The sequence below is a fragment of the Aotus nancymaae genome, unplaced genomic scaffold (assembly GCF_030222135.1).
Source record: "Aotus nancymaae isolate 86718 unplaced genomic scaffold, 86718_ANA_hifiasm-v0.15.2.pri h1tg000036l, whole genome shotgun sequence".
NCBI lineage: Eukaryota > Metazoa > Chordata > Mammalia > Primates > Aotidae > Aotus > Aotus nancymaae.
This window is the reverse complement of record NW_026988450.1, coordinates 35,436,977-35,452,761: the sequence shown is the minus strand read 5'-3', so window position 1 is coordinate 35,452,761 and position 15,785 is coordinate 35,436,977. Positions and strand designations below refer to the sequence as shown.

The following is a 15,785-nucleotide window of genomic DNA, read 5'->3' as shown; positions in this document are numbered from 1 at the left end:
CAAATACCTGCCAAAACCAAATTATTTGCTTGCTGTTTCTTGTATAATGCCGATAAACAGTATTTCTCTGCCAATCTGCCAAGTCAACCTCCTGCATGCCACACAACATAACCTGGGAAATGAGCACAGGATCAGGCCACAATAATGATTTAGTGAAGAGAATAATTATATGACTGAAATTTCCTGATGAACAATTATGCATAAGGCAAAATCATGTGAAAAGCTATATGCACTGCAAATAATGACCACAATTAGCAAATCCCACAAAACTGTGGCAATTTAGCCTAATGGATTCCCTGGTACTTTATTTTACCCATGTTTATTGAACTCAAACCGAAAACCACATTTAGAGTGACTATTCTTCAAGAAAAACAGCTGTACTGAAAAGCATGTCTCCTTTACCATATGTATATATGGTATGAGGTGTGTGTGTGTGTGTGTGTGTGTGTGTGTGTGTGTGTGTGTTTGGGAGATCTCTAACTATATCTATATATAGATATATATAATCAAACTGGGTATCCAAATTGATTAGTTACAAACCTATTTCTGGTTCTCATTTTAAAAAAATCTACGTTATCTTATATACTTAAAAAAAATACTAACCTACTATTAATCATTTATCCAGCTTATCTAAGAATATTCTACATATGTGAAATTGTCAACCTCAACTTGTATATGAAATGAACACTACTTTAGGCATAGTAAAATATGTAATACTTATCTTGGTTTTTTTCATAAGTCAACTTTGAGCTATAATTTACATACAATAAAATGCGCAAACTTAGGTATGTAGATTTTCAACATGTGTAACCACCATCACAATCGAAATATAGAATATTTCCATCATATCCCTTTTTGTAATCAAAATCATCATCCTCACCTCTAATTTTAGGTGATCAATGATTTCACCGTAGGTTATATTTGTCTTTTTTTTTTTTTTTTTTTAAAGGGAAAGAGAGAGAGAGAATAGGAAGGATGAAAAAGGAAGAGAAAGAGAGAGAGAGAATGGGGAGGAGGGAGAAGGAAAAGAAAGAGGGAGAGAGAATGGGAGTATTGCTTTCTTGCCCAGGCTAGAATGCAATTTAGTAATGGGTATTGAAAACCTCTTTTATACTGATAATTATACTTAATGATGTAGTCAGGAAGGAATAAGGGAAGAAGATAACAAACAAACAGCCAACCAATATTTAATTTAAACCTATGAAATGGTATGCGATTACTGAGGAGTGATTTACTTCCAATTATATAGTCACCTTTGGAATAGGTGTGAGGTGGTAATGTATGTTTTGTGTATTTGAAGTGGAGAGTTCTATAAATGTTTATTAAGTTTACTTGTTCTGGGTCTGAGTTCAAGTTCTGAATATCCTTGTTAATTTTCTATCTCGTTGATCTATAGAATCGTTAGCTCTTCTTGTTGCATTGATCCTTTTGCCATTATGTAATGTCATTCCTCGCCTCTTTTGATCTTTGTTGCTTTAAAGTCTACTTTATCAGAGGCGAGAATTGCATCTCCTGCTTTTTGTTTATTAGTTTATTTTTACTCTCTGTTTGATTGGTAAATCTTCCTCCTTCTCTCTGAGTCTTTGTGTATTGTTGCATGTAAGATGGGCCCGGATGCAGCATACCGATGGGTTTTGGCTTTTTATCCAATTAAAATATATGTAAGTTTAATACCGGCGTTTGATGCTAGCTGGCTGTTTTGCCCATTAGTTGATGTAAATTTTTTATTGTGTTAAAGTTCTTTGCTTTTTGATATATTTTTGGAAAGGCTAATATTGGTTGTTCCTTTATATGTATAGTGCTTCTTTCAGAAGCTCTTGTAAAGCAGGCCTGGTGGTGGTGAACTCTCTAAGTACTTGTTTGTTCGCAAAAGATTTAATTTTTCCTTCGCTCATAAAGCTTAGTTTGGCTGGATAGGAAATTCTGGGTTGAAAGTTCTTTTCTTTAAGGATGTTAAATATTGGTCCCCACTCTTTTCTGGCTTGTAGGGTTTCTGCTGAGAGATCTGCTGTAAGTCTGATAGGTTTCCCTTTATGGGTAACCTGACCTTTCTCTCTGGCTGCCCTTAGTATTTTCTCCTTCATTTCAACCCTAATAAATCTGGCGATTATGTGCCTTGGGGTTGGTCTTCTTGAAGAATATCTTTGTGGTGTTCTCTGTATTACCTGGAGTTGAATATTACCCTGCCTTGCCAGGTTGGGGAAATTTTCCTGAATGATATCCTGAAGAGTATTTTCCAACTTGGATTCATTCTCTTCATCACATTCAGGTACACCTATCAAACGTAAATTAGGTCTTTTCACATAGTCCCATATTTCCTGGAGACTTTGCTCATTCCTTTTCATCCTTTTTTCTGCATTCTTGTCTTCTCGTTTCATTTCACTGAGCTGGTCCTCGACTTCTGATAGCCTTCCTTCTGCTTGATCAATTCGACTGTTTAAACTTGTGCATGCTTCGCGAAGTTCTCGTGTTGTGTTTTTCAGCTCCATCAATTCACTTATATTCTTCTCTAAATTGTCCATTCTCGTTAACATTTCGTCAAACCGTTTTTCAAGGTTCTTAGTTTCTTTGCATTGGGTTAGAACAAGTTCTTTTAATTCACAGAAGTTTCTTATCACCCACGTTTGGAAACCTGCTGCTGTTATTGGAACACACGTGTAATCTATTAAGCCTTGTTCCGTTACTGATGAGGAATTGCAATCCCCTGTAGAGGGAGAGGCATTCTGATTTTGAGTATTCTCTACCTTTTTACGCTGGTTTCGTCCCTTCATTATATATTTGTCCGTCTGTCGTCTTTATAATTACCGACTTTCTAACTGGGTCTCTGACGTCCAACTTGTTGATTCCCTGCGCCGAAATCTGAGCAATCCACTGAGCCGGCCAAAACAGCGGTGTTAAGATTGATGGTGCTTTTCTGCCCGGAATCTCCGGACTCTGCACCAAGAACTGGCGTGCTAAGGCACCAGTAAAACCGCCACGTCGGCCACAAGAGTCGCCCTGGCGACCCGTGGGGCTCCTCCACTGGGAATCTCCTGGTCCGTGAGCAACTAATATTCGTCTGAAAGTGTGGCGTCCTCTCGTTCTTTGCGCTTTCACTGGGAGGTACGTGCCCGAGCTGCTAATCATCAGCCATCTTGGATCTCTCTCCCATATTTGTCTTTTTTAAGAATGTCATGTATATGCATACATACATATTTTTGTCATATATAGTGCATACACATACACACATGTCCTCTTGTTTTTCCCATTCAACATGTTTTTGAGATTTATCCATGTTGGTGTTGGAACCAGTAGTTCTTCTTTTCTATAAGTGAGTAGTATTCCATTATATGAATATACAACAATTTGCTTATCTATTCACTTGTTAATGAACACTTAGGTTACTTTCAATTTTTGGCTTTGATGAATAAAGTTGTGATGAACATTTATGTACAAGTCTTGGTTTGGATATATATTTCATTTCACTTTGGTAAACATCTAACAGTAGAACTGATAGGTCATAAGGTAGATGTACATTTAACATTATAAGAAACTACCAAAACTATCTCAAAGTGGTGTTTTTGAGTTGCATTTCTCCAATGACTAATAAGCATTTTTCCATGTGTTTACTTGCCATCTGTGTATCTCCTATTGTGAAGTGAGCCTTTGCCCATTTATAAATGTTTTCCTGTCTTTTTACTGAGTTACATACGTTTTTTGTTAATATATTCTGGATATAAGACCTTTGTCTCAATAGTTTCTCCCACTGTATATAGGTTGCTTTTTCACATAGTAATATCTTTTGAAGAGTAGTTTTTAGTTTTGAAGAAGTCTAATTTATCCATATTTTTCTTTTATGGTTATTGCTTTTTGTGTGTTAGAAATAAGTAATAAAACCAAGTAATGTAAATCCTCCAAGTCTGTCCTTTCTCAAAATTGGCTTTGCTCTTCTAGGGTCTCTGTATTTCCTTATAATTTTGAAATCAGCCTGTCACTTTCTATAAAAAATTCTGCTGAGATGTTTAATCTCTAAATCAATTTGGAGAGAATTGACACTTTTAACAATATAACATGGTGTATCTCTTCATTTATTTAAATCTTCCTTAATTTTTCTGAGCAATGTTTTGAGTTTTAAGTATGAGGTCTTGTGTGTTTTTGGTTAAATTTGCTCATTTTTTGATGCTGTCACAAATGAAACTAAAATCTAAATTCTAAGTGTCTGTTGCTAATACATAAAAATACAATTGATTTTTAAAGTATTAACTTTGTACCCACGCCTTGTTAAATTCACTATTATTTCTAGTAGTTTTTTGGTGGGTTGCCTAGCATTTTCCAATCTAAGCTGAAAATCATGTTTTCCTCTGTGAATATAGGCAGTTTTACTTATTTCCAATCTTTATACTTCTTATTTCTGCTTTTGCCACTGGCTAGGGTATTTGGTAAAATATTGAATAGAAGTGGTAGGAGTAGACCTCTTTGCCTTGTTCCCAAACTCAATGGGAAACTTTCAAAATAGTATCATTTAGAATAATGGTAAGGTTTTTTGTTGTTGATGATTCCCTTTATCAAACTAAGAAAGTTGCCTTCTACTCCTAGTATAGTAAGAGTTTTCATAAAGAATGACTACTGTATCTCTTAAACATTAAAAAGATGTTAATGTATAAAAGGGGGCGTGATTATGCATTACTGTGAATAATACCATTATTGTGAATAATAGTGTGAATGACCATTACTGTGGTAAGAAAGGCAATGATGGCAGTAGAAGAAAAAACAACAGACTAGGAGTAAAACTCAAGACGGAGCAAAACAAGACAAAATCTGTATTTTCTCACAGCTCTACACTCTTAATTGACTGGCATTCTTAATTGTACTCTTAACTGATTAGCTCAAAGCAAATAATCATTAAGGGCTTTAGTCACCTTATATGTAAAAGAAAAGTATCATATGGCCTCCCCACATACAGGGCAGTATGTGAGAACATTACAAACCCTGCCAAGGGTATATAAACTGTATGTTCCTAGTCTTAAACTTCTTGATCTCCTGTTTTAGTTTCATCTCCACTTCAATATAGGGCTCTCACTATATCACTATAACATCCCTCTTTGACTGAGTGGGCCTCTAAAATAGGCATTCTTTTTTTTTTTGAGATAGAGTCTCGCTCTGTCGCCCAGGCTGGAGTGCAGTGGCACGATCCTGGCTCACTGCAACCTTCACCTCCTGGGTTCAAGCGATTCTTCTGCTTCAGCCTCCCAAGTAGCTGGGACTACAGGTGCATGCCATCATGCCTGGCTAATTTTTGTATTTTTAGTAGAGATGGGGTTTCTTGAACTCTCGGCCTCCCAAAGTGTTGGGATTACAGGTGTCAGCCACTGCGCTCAGCCAAAATAAGCATTCTTAATTGGAGGTATGGAATACTTAGGTCTATGAATTTAGAGGATGCAAGATGTCTGTCTTCAGATTAAAAATTAAGTCTGTGGTTTTAAAAAAGATTAATAAATGCTACTCTAAAAATGTCTTCCATGCTAGTCTTCTAATATGCTTCTGTTAATTTGTGTAAGCAAACTGTTAAAAAAGATGTTAACCAGGATTAGTAGCAGTCTATATGTCAGCCAGGCTCAGAGTCCTGATTTTCATACATATCAGCTTTCCATATCCACAGCTTTCATATCAGCAATTCAAACCAATGGTGGATTGAAAATATTTGAGAAAAACAATAATATGACAATTTTAAAATAAAATAATTAAAAATATAGTATAACTATTTACCATAGCATTTGCATTGCATTAGGTGTTTATAAGTAATCTAGACATGATTTAAAGTATAAGGGAGAAGTGTGTAGGTTATATGTAAATAGTATGCTATTACATACTGTAAGGACTTGAGCATCTGTGGATTGTGGTGTCCATGGGTACCCTACAGAACCAATCTCCCACAGATACCAAGGGACGACTGTACTTACTAGGTTAGTTAGAATTGCCAAAAGGCTAATTTCTACATAGGAATATTACTGTAGAGTGCTATTTTTCATAGGCACATTTGATTACATGAATGAAGTTTCTTAATAGCAGGCCCAAGAGGGCTACAGTTAAAATAGCATACCCAAAGTAGGCAGAGAGGAAATGCCAAGGACTGTTCAAATGCCCTATGTTCTAATTTACATAGGAAAATAAGACTTCGAAAATTCTTGGTAACTAATCATTAGGGAAATGCAAATCAAAACCACAATGAGATATCCCCTCATACCCATTAGGGTGGATATTATTAAAACAAACAAACAAAAAACCAAGAAACAGAACATAAGTGTAGGGAAAGATGTGGAAACTGGAATCTTTCTACATGTTTAATAGGAATGTAAAATGGTGCAACTGAAATAGAAAACAGTATGGTAGTTCCTCTAAAACTTAAATAGAGGATTACCATATGATCCAACAATACTATTCCTGGGTATATATCCAGAAGAAACAGGATCTCAAAGAAATATCTGTACACCTGTGTTCACAGCAGCACTATTCACAACAGCCAAAAGATGGAAGCCACACAAAGGTCCCTCGAGGGACAAATGGATAACACCATGTGGTAGTGTATATACCTATGGTAGAGTATTATTTGGTCTGAAAAAGGAAGAAAATTCTGACACATACTACAGCAGGAATGAACCTTGAGGATATTATGCTAAGTGAAATAACCCAGTCACAGAAAGTAAATTACTGCATAATTTCACTCATAGGCGGTATCAAGAGTAGTCAGATTCACCGAAACAAAGTAGAATGGTACTTGCCAGGGGCTGGGGAAAAGGGAGACTTGTTGTCTAATGGATATAGAGTTTCAGTTTTGCAAGATGAAAAAATTCCTGAGATTAGATGCACAATGTGCATATATTTAACATTATTGAACACTTAAAAATAGTTAAGATGGTATATTTTAAGATATGCTTATTTTATCACACACACACATGCCTGATATACTTCTAACAAGCCTAAATACAGTTAGGACCACTAAGTACTCATGGCTTAAAACTCTGATCTTTGAAGCAGTTCACTACTAAACTGAAATTTCAGAATTATCAATAATGTTCCAATAACTCTTCAAGACCCCTAACAACTGACACTGATTGATGATTTTGTGCTCATGGCATCATATGGTTCAGAGAACATAATTAAGACTCTTACCCAGTGCTATGATAAACACCACCTTGACATCTGGACAAATGAGAGGATTCAAGATTGTGCTACAGGATTTTAAAATGTGTGAACACTGTTCTGTAAAAGCACAAAATTAGTCCCTCCCCCTACTAACATTCCCTACAATAGCATAATAAAAGAGCCTAACCTCTAATTCTTTTTCATCGAAGTACTGTAGCCACTGAAGAGGAACAACTTCATTAAAACCATCAAGGAAAGCTTTGGTCTGTTCTTGTACTCCTCGAGAAAAACGCCATTCTGTCATTAAACTGAAAATAAAGATGGTATTTAAAAATAGGTAATTTATATGTGAAGTAAAATACTTAAAAACACCAAGAACTTCTATTAGCTCTTTCGCTTTTTCTAAATGTCACATGTATATGCACAACACACATACATAAATGTGATGTGTGTGTATATGTATGTATGTATATAATTTTAGAGTTAACACATTTGAGGAAATCAGTTCTAGCACATAGGTAGCTATTAAAAAGGATGCTTTTAAAATAAATAGGGAAGGAAAAAATAGAAAAAAGAAAATAAATAGGAGGTTCCTCACTAGTAAGACAGCCAAATCCTAGCACTAATTATTTCCTGTTTATATCTAGCCAAGTAAGTACAAATATCATGTGCTCACTCGGGAAAGGAATAGCTAGTTATTTAATAGGCTCTTCTTACACCAAGCATTGCCATGACAGACCTGAGGACTCTGACTCAAGGGAGGCAAGGGATTATCTCACTATGCAATGACCATATGTCAAGAAGCCATGTGCTGGTGTAGGTTTATGGTCTGAGAGGCCTTAAGGCTGGAGAACAGGTTCCTTACCTGATGGTTTATTGGAGAACATGAAGATTGCCTAACTAGAATAGAAGAACTCAATTAAGATGGAAACAAAACATTCTAAAGAGACATATATAAAGCAGCTGTAAGAGCAGGGAAGTATGATAGAAAGGAAATAAGGAAGAAAATCTGTATGACACAAAATCTGTAAAAGGAGATTCCAAAAGGAGATGGATCTGGAAAGGTCTTCCTAGAGAAGCAACCTACACCACCTCATACACAGATTCTAGCAGATGAAAAGAAAGCCAAGCTATTCACACTCCTCCCATTTCTAACTCTTCTTTTTGTTTCCTAGAGGAAGCTGGCCTTATGCTTTTCTAAGGCTGCCTCCAAAACTTTTCTTCAATTACTAAACCCTCTTTGTCCCATATCCTCAACTCCAACTTTTCTTCCCATTTGTCCACATAGGTATTCAGACTATTCTTTTCCAAAAACCCTTCCTTTAATCCAGTGTCTTTTTAAAATTACTCTGTCCTCTCTTTACCACCACACTCATATATAAGAGTACAACATACTCAGTGTTTTCACTTTCTCACCTCTATTCAACCAAATTTTAAACCAAGGTAATTATAAACCTGGCTATCACTGTAGGCTCCATTATAGCCACTAATTCTCACCATCAACTTATCCCCTTAAAACATCAATTCTGCTCTTCCTGTTTTCCCTGTCCCAAAAACATCTCCCTCTATAAGGCAAGCTTTCATGTATCTTCTTTTTTTTAACATAGGGTCTCACTCTTGCCTGGTCTCACTGCATCCTTGACCTCCGTGGGCTCAGGTGATCCTCCCACATTAGCCTCCCTAGTGGCTGGACTACAAGTGCATGCCACCATGCCCAGCTAATTTATTTTTATTTTTTGTAGAGATGAGGTTTTGCCATGTTTCTTAGGCTGGTCTTGAACCTCTGGGCTCGAGTGATCCACCCACCTCAGCCTCCCAAAGTCCTGGGATTACAGGCAGGAGCTACCAGCCTCCCATGCGTCTTTTAAGACCTAACTTAATATATAATGTCCAATGAAGAACTTTCCTGATTCCTCCCAGCAAAAATAGTTCTCTTCCCACTTTGGATTCCAGTAATTCTTCATATCTATTTCTACCATTCATTTACTTATAGATTCACTGATGGCCTATCTTGTGCACTAAAAAAAAAAAAAAAAAAAAAAAAAAATCACAACTAGAGTGTTATCACATAATTTTCAAGAGCAAGATTAAAAAAACCAAAGTCTGTTATTGAGACTGAAACAAAATCTTCCAAAAACTACTGCATTCATAATTAGCTATCAATAGTATTAAAGTAATAAAATATTTTGAAACAGTGCTTAACAGAAAGTAAATATAAATCTTAAATGGTAAAACTTTATTTAGAGTGCTTTTGATATTTGAAACCACTGATAGCATTTTTTTAACTGCTCAGGTTGTGGTATTTATTTTTGTTGGACTTTGTGGAAGGCTCAGGTTTAACTAATATAGAAAGTCCAGTGCTTTATGAATAATCTTTGTGAATATATTTTCCTCAAAATATAGTGTTACTGTTTTTTTCCAGTTAGTGTAATAAATGCACATTGGAGAACAAAACAAAACAAAAATACCTAACAGAGTACAAAGGTATAAAAGAAGAAATCAGTTATTGGTAATTTCTCTCACTTTTTTCTGGTTTAGCAGAAAAAAGAAGAGGCTGAGAATGCCAAGCTAAGAAGGGTACATTAAACTTAGTAAGCAGATACACTAAGGATGTAAATTTGAAAGGTCATAGCAATTTACAAGTTAAGATGGGAAAAAAGCTGGGCGTGGTGGCTCACGCCTATAATCCCAGCACTTTGGGAGGCCAAGGGGTGTGGATCACGAGGTCAAGAGATTGAGACCATCCTTGTCAACATGGTGAAACCCCGTCTCTACTAAAAATACAAAAATTACCTGGGCGTGGTGGTGCACGCCTCTAGTCCCAGCTACTTGGGAGGCTGAGGCAGAATTGCTTGAACCCAGGAGGTGGAGGTTGCGGTGAGCTGAGATCGTACCATTGCACTCCAGCCTGGGTAACAAGAGCGAAACTCCGTCTCAAAAAAAAAAAAAAAGAAGGGAAAAAAGAATGGCTATGACATTTTATAAAAGCCACATAGCAGTATCTATTAAATACTTTCTGATCCAGTAACTTCACTTCTTAAAAATCTAGCCCACAAAACTAAGTAGCAGGATGTATGGATTCATGCTTAAGGAAGTTTTCTGCTGTCTTGTTTGCAGTGGCCCAAACTGTACACAACCTAAATGATCTCTATTGGCAGGAATAGCTGAAAAGTATAGAATACGTACACCACAATTTACCTAGCTCTTAGAAAATAAGTTAGATTTAACTGTACTGTCCTTAAGATGAAAAAAAGTAAGCTACAGAGTAATATGTATAATCCAATCCATTTTTCAAAACAAATATAAAAAACAAAGAATCTGAAAGAGACAGATGACAGCTAGAATCTAAGAGGGTGAAAACAGTAGTCTATTCATAGAAGAAATCAGTAAGAGGCAACAGCTAGGAGAAATGAAAAGTTGGATTTTAGACACATTACATTTAAGAGTCATTTGTAGTTCAGGTGTTGGCACATTATGGCCTGTGGGCCTAATCATCTTTTTTTTTTTTTTTTTGTTTAGCATATGAGCTAAGAATAGCCTTTGCATTTTTTAAAAAATGGATGAAAATATTAAAAGTATTTTAGGATATGAAAATTATATAAAATCAAATTTCAATGTCTTTAAGTGTTTTACTAGAAGACAATCACACATCTGTTTATACACTACCTATGGCTACTTTTGCACTGTATCACAGAGCTGAGTAGTTAAATAAGCCTAAAAAGTTTACTGCCTGGTTCTTTCCTGAAAATGTTTGGATTTACCTGGCTGGCAAATGGAAATTATTTCTAAAGTTTAGATACAACTTTAACAGAAAATTGATGCTATGTTAGCAAATTATTTAGAGAAGCAGACTGCAATAAAATATTGGGAAAAGGCCTATATTTAAGAAATAGGAGGTTTAGAAAACTGCCATTAAAAAAGAGCAAGTGACCAGAAGTGGTGGCTCATGCCTGTAATCCCAACACTTTGGGAGGCTGAGGAAGGAGGATGACTTGAGGCCAAGAGTTTGAGACCAGTTTGGGCAATACAATGAGACCCTGTCTTTACAAAAAAAATTATTTTAAATTAGCATAAGCCTATACTCAGGAGACTAAGGCAGGAGGATTGCTTGAGCCCAGGAGGTCAAGCCTGCAGTAAGCTATGATCATGCCACCATTCCACCCTGAGTGACAGAGTGAAACCCTCTCTAAAAACAAAATTAAAAAAAAAAACAAAAACAAGAGAAAGTAAAGAAAATCAGTATGACATAGGATCACAGAATTCAAGAAAACACGGAGTTTCAAGAAAGAGGCTGTGGTGAGCACTATTTAAAAACCTACGTTAAAAAAGGGAAAATGATATGAAAAAGTAAATGATAGAATGGTTACAGCAAATGGCAGTGGGAAAATGAGGGTCAACATATATTCTCTTTTCTTCAAGAACATTGGTACTGGTGAGAAGAACTTCCCAAAGGCGTGAAAAGGGGATGCAATTATGGGTACAGACAGAGGATTTAGTTCTGACGTGTTCTAGAAATTAAGCTTAACAAGGTATATCACCTTACCCAATATATTCATCTTTGTTCTCCTCAGTCACCAGAATATTGGAACCTCCCAACTTCAGGTCATGTGAAGTAACTTTTCCCAAAATCTCCATGTCAACAGAAAAGTACATTTCTAAGCCACATTCTTCAATGTTGTTATCTCTGAGTGAAATATATATACACTAATTAACAAAATGAAACAAAATGGGTTTCAAAAAAATAGCTTATTGCAAAATAAAAATCTTCAAACCTTATCCAGATAAGGGAGTTATAAAATTCAGTATCAATAGATTCCAAATCCTTAATAGTAAGTTTTTTACTTAACATACGCTTGTAGAATGGTAAAGAGAAACCAGTATCGATAAACTTTCCATGAAATAATGCCTGCAAAGGAAAATGAAGCATTTTATAAGAAAATTTGCAAAATAACAATTTCTTAGAGAACAATGATAACAGAAAAATCATGACACTTTACAAGTAAACAAAGATTTGAATAAATGAATGGTATAAATTATGAAAATTAAAATATATAAAATGCTAAGTATGAAAAAGCTAAAACAAAATCTATTTTATAACACATAGCTATATAATATATATCAAAAATTGTATAGGGTGATAAATGACTTCTATTACCATACATATAGCTATATAATATATATCAAAAACTGTATAGGGTGATAAAGGACTTCTATTACCATACCCTGCCTCAATCTTCCTAAATGTTTTATAAATTAAATTAACCTAATTGGATAAGGAGTGCAGAAGGTCCCTGTGCACCTGAAAAGGCCACTCTCCTGTTCCTTTCTTGCTCTCACCATTGCCTGTGAGGTTTTCAGGACTAACCCCATTGTGCCTTCACTCCTATTCACAATAACCAGCACGGGAAGCCCCAGACTCCCAGCAACTTTGGAAAACTAAAACATCCACTGAAGCTATTAACACTATACCTTAGCCCCCTCATGAAGTTATGTCTCCCCTTACTCAGTTTAGATTCCATAGTCAATCATTAAAATAACTCCCTTCAAACCCTACCTCCACCAGTGTATTTCTAGCAAAATCACAAGCCTAGCTAAGTTCAACTCTCAAGTTACTAAATGCCTGTACCTAAGCAATGGAACATGCTAGAAATGCATAAACAATCAAGATGACTGCTCCATGACCAACAGTCATATTTCCTTACTGGTCTATTTCCTGGTAATCACATTTCCCTACTGCATTCACTCTCCCACTTTCCTTGATGACTATGTCATTCCTACTCCTCTTTCCTCAAATATTTACTTCTCCCCACTCATTCTGAGTTGATGACCTTACTTCCTATTTCACTGAGGGAAACAGAAGCAACCAGAAGAGAACTTTTGTGTGTTCTACTATATCTGCTCACTACTAGCATCTGAATCCATATAATCTTATTATGGGTAATCTTTCTATTACTTGGTACGTGTGCTAAATAAATTTCTTCCTCTCCAACTCAAGCCCATTGCTCTCATATTCCTTATATTCTGACTTTATTAAATTCTTTCTTTTTTCTTATTAATATAGTATTTATTTGTCTTTTCTCTGTCAAACCCTGAGCCAGCCATGTTCCCCAGCATACCTGGGGAAGTATAGGAAAAGGAACACACAGGGCTCACCATACATGGGAGAAAGAACTATGGAATATGGAGACGGCTCCTTCACATGGCAAAGAGGATGAGAAAGACCACCATCAGGCAAAAGAGCCCCATGGCCTCCGAGAGGGCAAAGCCCAGAATGGCGTAGAAAGAGCTGTTGCTTCAGAGAAGGGTTCCTGGCATAACCAATGATGAGGCTCCCAAACACAGTCCCAATCCCAGCCCCAGAGCCAGCCACCCCAACTGTGGCAGCCCCAGCCCCAGTGAACTTGGCTGCTGTGTCAATGTCCCTTGAAATGGCGCTGGTTTGGAAGCTGCGGCTACAGACAAATGAGGTAAAGGGATGTGAGACTACCAAGCTGCTGGGGCTGTCATCTCTCAGTGTCTCCGGTCGTTTCAGCAAAACTGCAGATAGCGGCCGGCTCACCAGCTGTGAGGTGCTCTTGACCAAGGAGGAAGTGGAGACGAACTTGGAGCAGGCAAACATTTTCAGGGGGTGAGAGGCTGTGGCAGGAGAGCTGCTCCCAGTGCAGAGAAGACAGAGGAGGGCTATTCAATTCTTTAGCCTCTAACTTGGTAGTACAGTTTAGACGTTTGTCTCCTCCAAATCTCCTATTGAAATGTGATCCCCTGGCTGGCTACCCATATACAGAAGAATGAAACTAGAGTGCTACCTCTTATCATACACAAAAGTTAACTCAGGATGGATTAAATACTTAAATGTAAGAACTAAAACTATTAAAATCCTAGAAGAAAACCTAGGAAATGCCCTCTTGATATTAGCCTTGGCAAAAAAATTTCTGGCTAAGTCCTCAAAAGCAACTGCAACAAAAACAAAAATTGATAAGTAGGACCCAATTAAACTAAAGAGCTTCTGCACAGCACGAGAGGGAGTAAACAAACAACTTACAGAATGGGAGAAAATATTAAACAACTGTGGATCCAGCAAAGGTCTAATATCCAGAATTCATAAGGAATGAATTTATATAGTGATTATAAACAATCATATAGACTTTTAATACTCTCTGTGTGCCAAGAATTCCCAAATGCCTATCTCTAAACTAGATATCCCTTCATTGCCAGACTTATACCTCCAACTATTTCTTTAACATCTCCATTTGGATGTCTACTTCAGACTTAATGAGCCAAACCTAAATATTCTTGATTTCCTCCACCTCCAAAATTTACAACCAGATAAGCAGGCCATAAATATTGTTGCCATACTTGACTCTCCCTCACACCCTGCATCCAATCTGTCAGAAAACTCTGTTAGTTCTAACCTTGCAATATACCCAGAATCCAAACCACTTCTCACTTCCTCCACTGCTACAAGACACAAGTCCAAGCCACTATTATCTTTCACCTGGATTGTTGCAAATGGCTTTCCTGCTTTTAGCTAGTTTTCCTATGCCCCCAATTATAGTCTGTCTTCTACATAATGGTAAAGCAAGCTTAATAACATTTAAGTCATATCATGTTACTTAGATCATATCATTCACTGCCCTAGTCAACTCTTATGTGAATTTTCTAAAGATTCCAGACAGCATCTCCCAATCTCATCTCCTACTACAATCTCTCTCACATACTCTGCTGCAGCTATACTGGTCTCTTTCTCAGTCAAGAATTCACTTCCACACTAGAGCCTTTGTCTTGTCATTCCCAAATATTTACCAAGATACCTGCAAGATTCAGTCCCTAGCTTTCTTCAATTTCTGTTCATGTATCATCCATCAGTGAGGCTTCCTAGCAACACACTATTTCCTTCAGAATATATCCATTGATTATTTGTTTCTGTCTAATAGACTTTAGGTGCCTGAGCGCATGGACTGTGTATTTTTTTCATTTCTGGAGCCTAGAACAGTGCTTGGCATTACAGTAGGCTGTCAATAAATTTTTGCTGAATGGATTAATAGATAATAAAATGCAAATAAATGGGTAAATAAATAAAAACACTTCCCAAAAGACAATACTTCCGTAAGAGTTCCTGCAAAGCTCTAAAAATGCCAAAAACAATAAAATACAATTGTTAGATAGCTCAGATTTTCCTTTTATAGAAAAGCAGGCTGGGAGCAGTGGCTCGCATTGTAATCCTATCACTCTGGGAGGCCGAGGCAGGCAGATCACATGAGCCCAGGAGTTTGAGACCAGCTTGGGCAACATGGTGAAACCCCAACTATACTAAAAATACAAAACAATTAGCTGGCACAGTGGGGCGAGCCTGGAGTCTCTGCTACTTGGGAGGCTGAGGTGGGAGGATCACTTGAGTCTGCAAAATGGAGGTTGCAGTTAGCTGAGATCATGCCACTGCACACCAGCCTGGGTAACAGAGTGTGATCCTGTCTCAAAAGTATTAAAATGTTTTCTATTAAAAATAAATAAGCAAATAAAAGTAGTCATACTATAAATGGGTTTTAATTTTAAAAATGAAAGGACTTTTAAAGACTAAGTGGCTCTATCAATAATCTTCATATTCACAATCCTGATTTTATATAGGTACTCAAAAAATATATTTTTATACTCTCTTTCCAGGA

At 36.7% G+C, this 15,785-nt stretch overlaps 1 protein-coding gene and 1 pseudogene across 4 annotated transcripts in view; both read right to left on the bottom strand.

Annotated features, from left to right (window-relative positions):
• The window catches only part of WWP1 (WW domain containing E3 ubiquitin protein ligase 1), a 144,230-nt gene that overhangs the window by 32,071 nt on the left and 96,374 nt on the right, over positions 1-15,785 (bottom strand). For all 4 annotated transcript variants that reach the window (XM_064384340.1, XM_064384343.1, XM_064384341.1 and 1 more), the window contains 4 exons: positions 11,895-12,028; positions 11,666-11,806; positions 7,310-7,430; positions 8-112 (listed from right to left, as the gene is read on the bottom strand). In XM_064384340.1, coding sequence (XP_064240410.1) covers positions 8-112; positions 7,310-7,430; positions 11,666-11,806; positions 11,895-12,028 — 501 coding nt within the window. The remainder of the gene's footprint in view (positions 1-7; positions 113-7,309; positions 7,431-11,665; positions 11,807-11,894; positions 12,029-15,785) is intronic.
• Positions 12,345-15,425, bottom strand: LOC105730019 (ATP synthase F(0) complex subunit C2, mitochondrial-like; annotated as a pseudogene).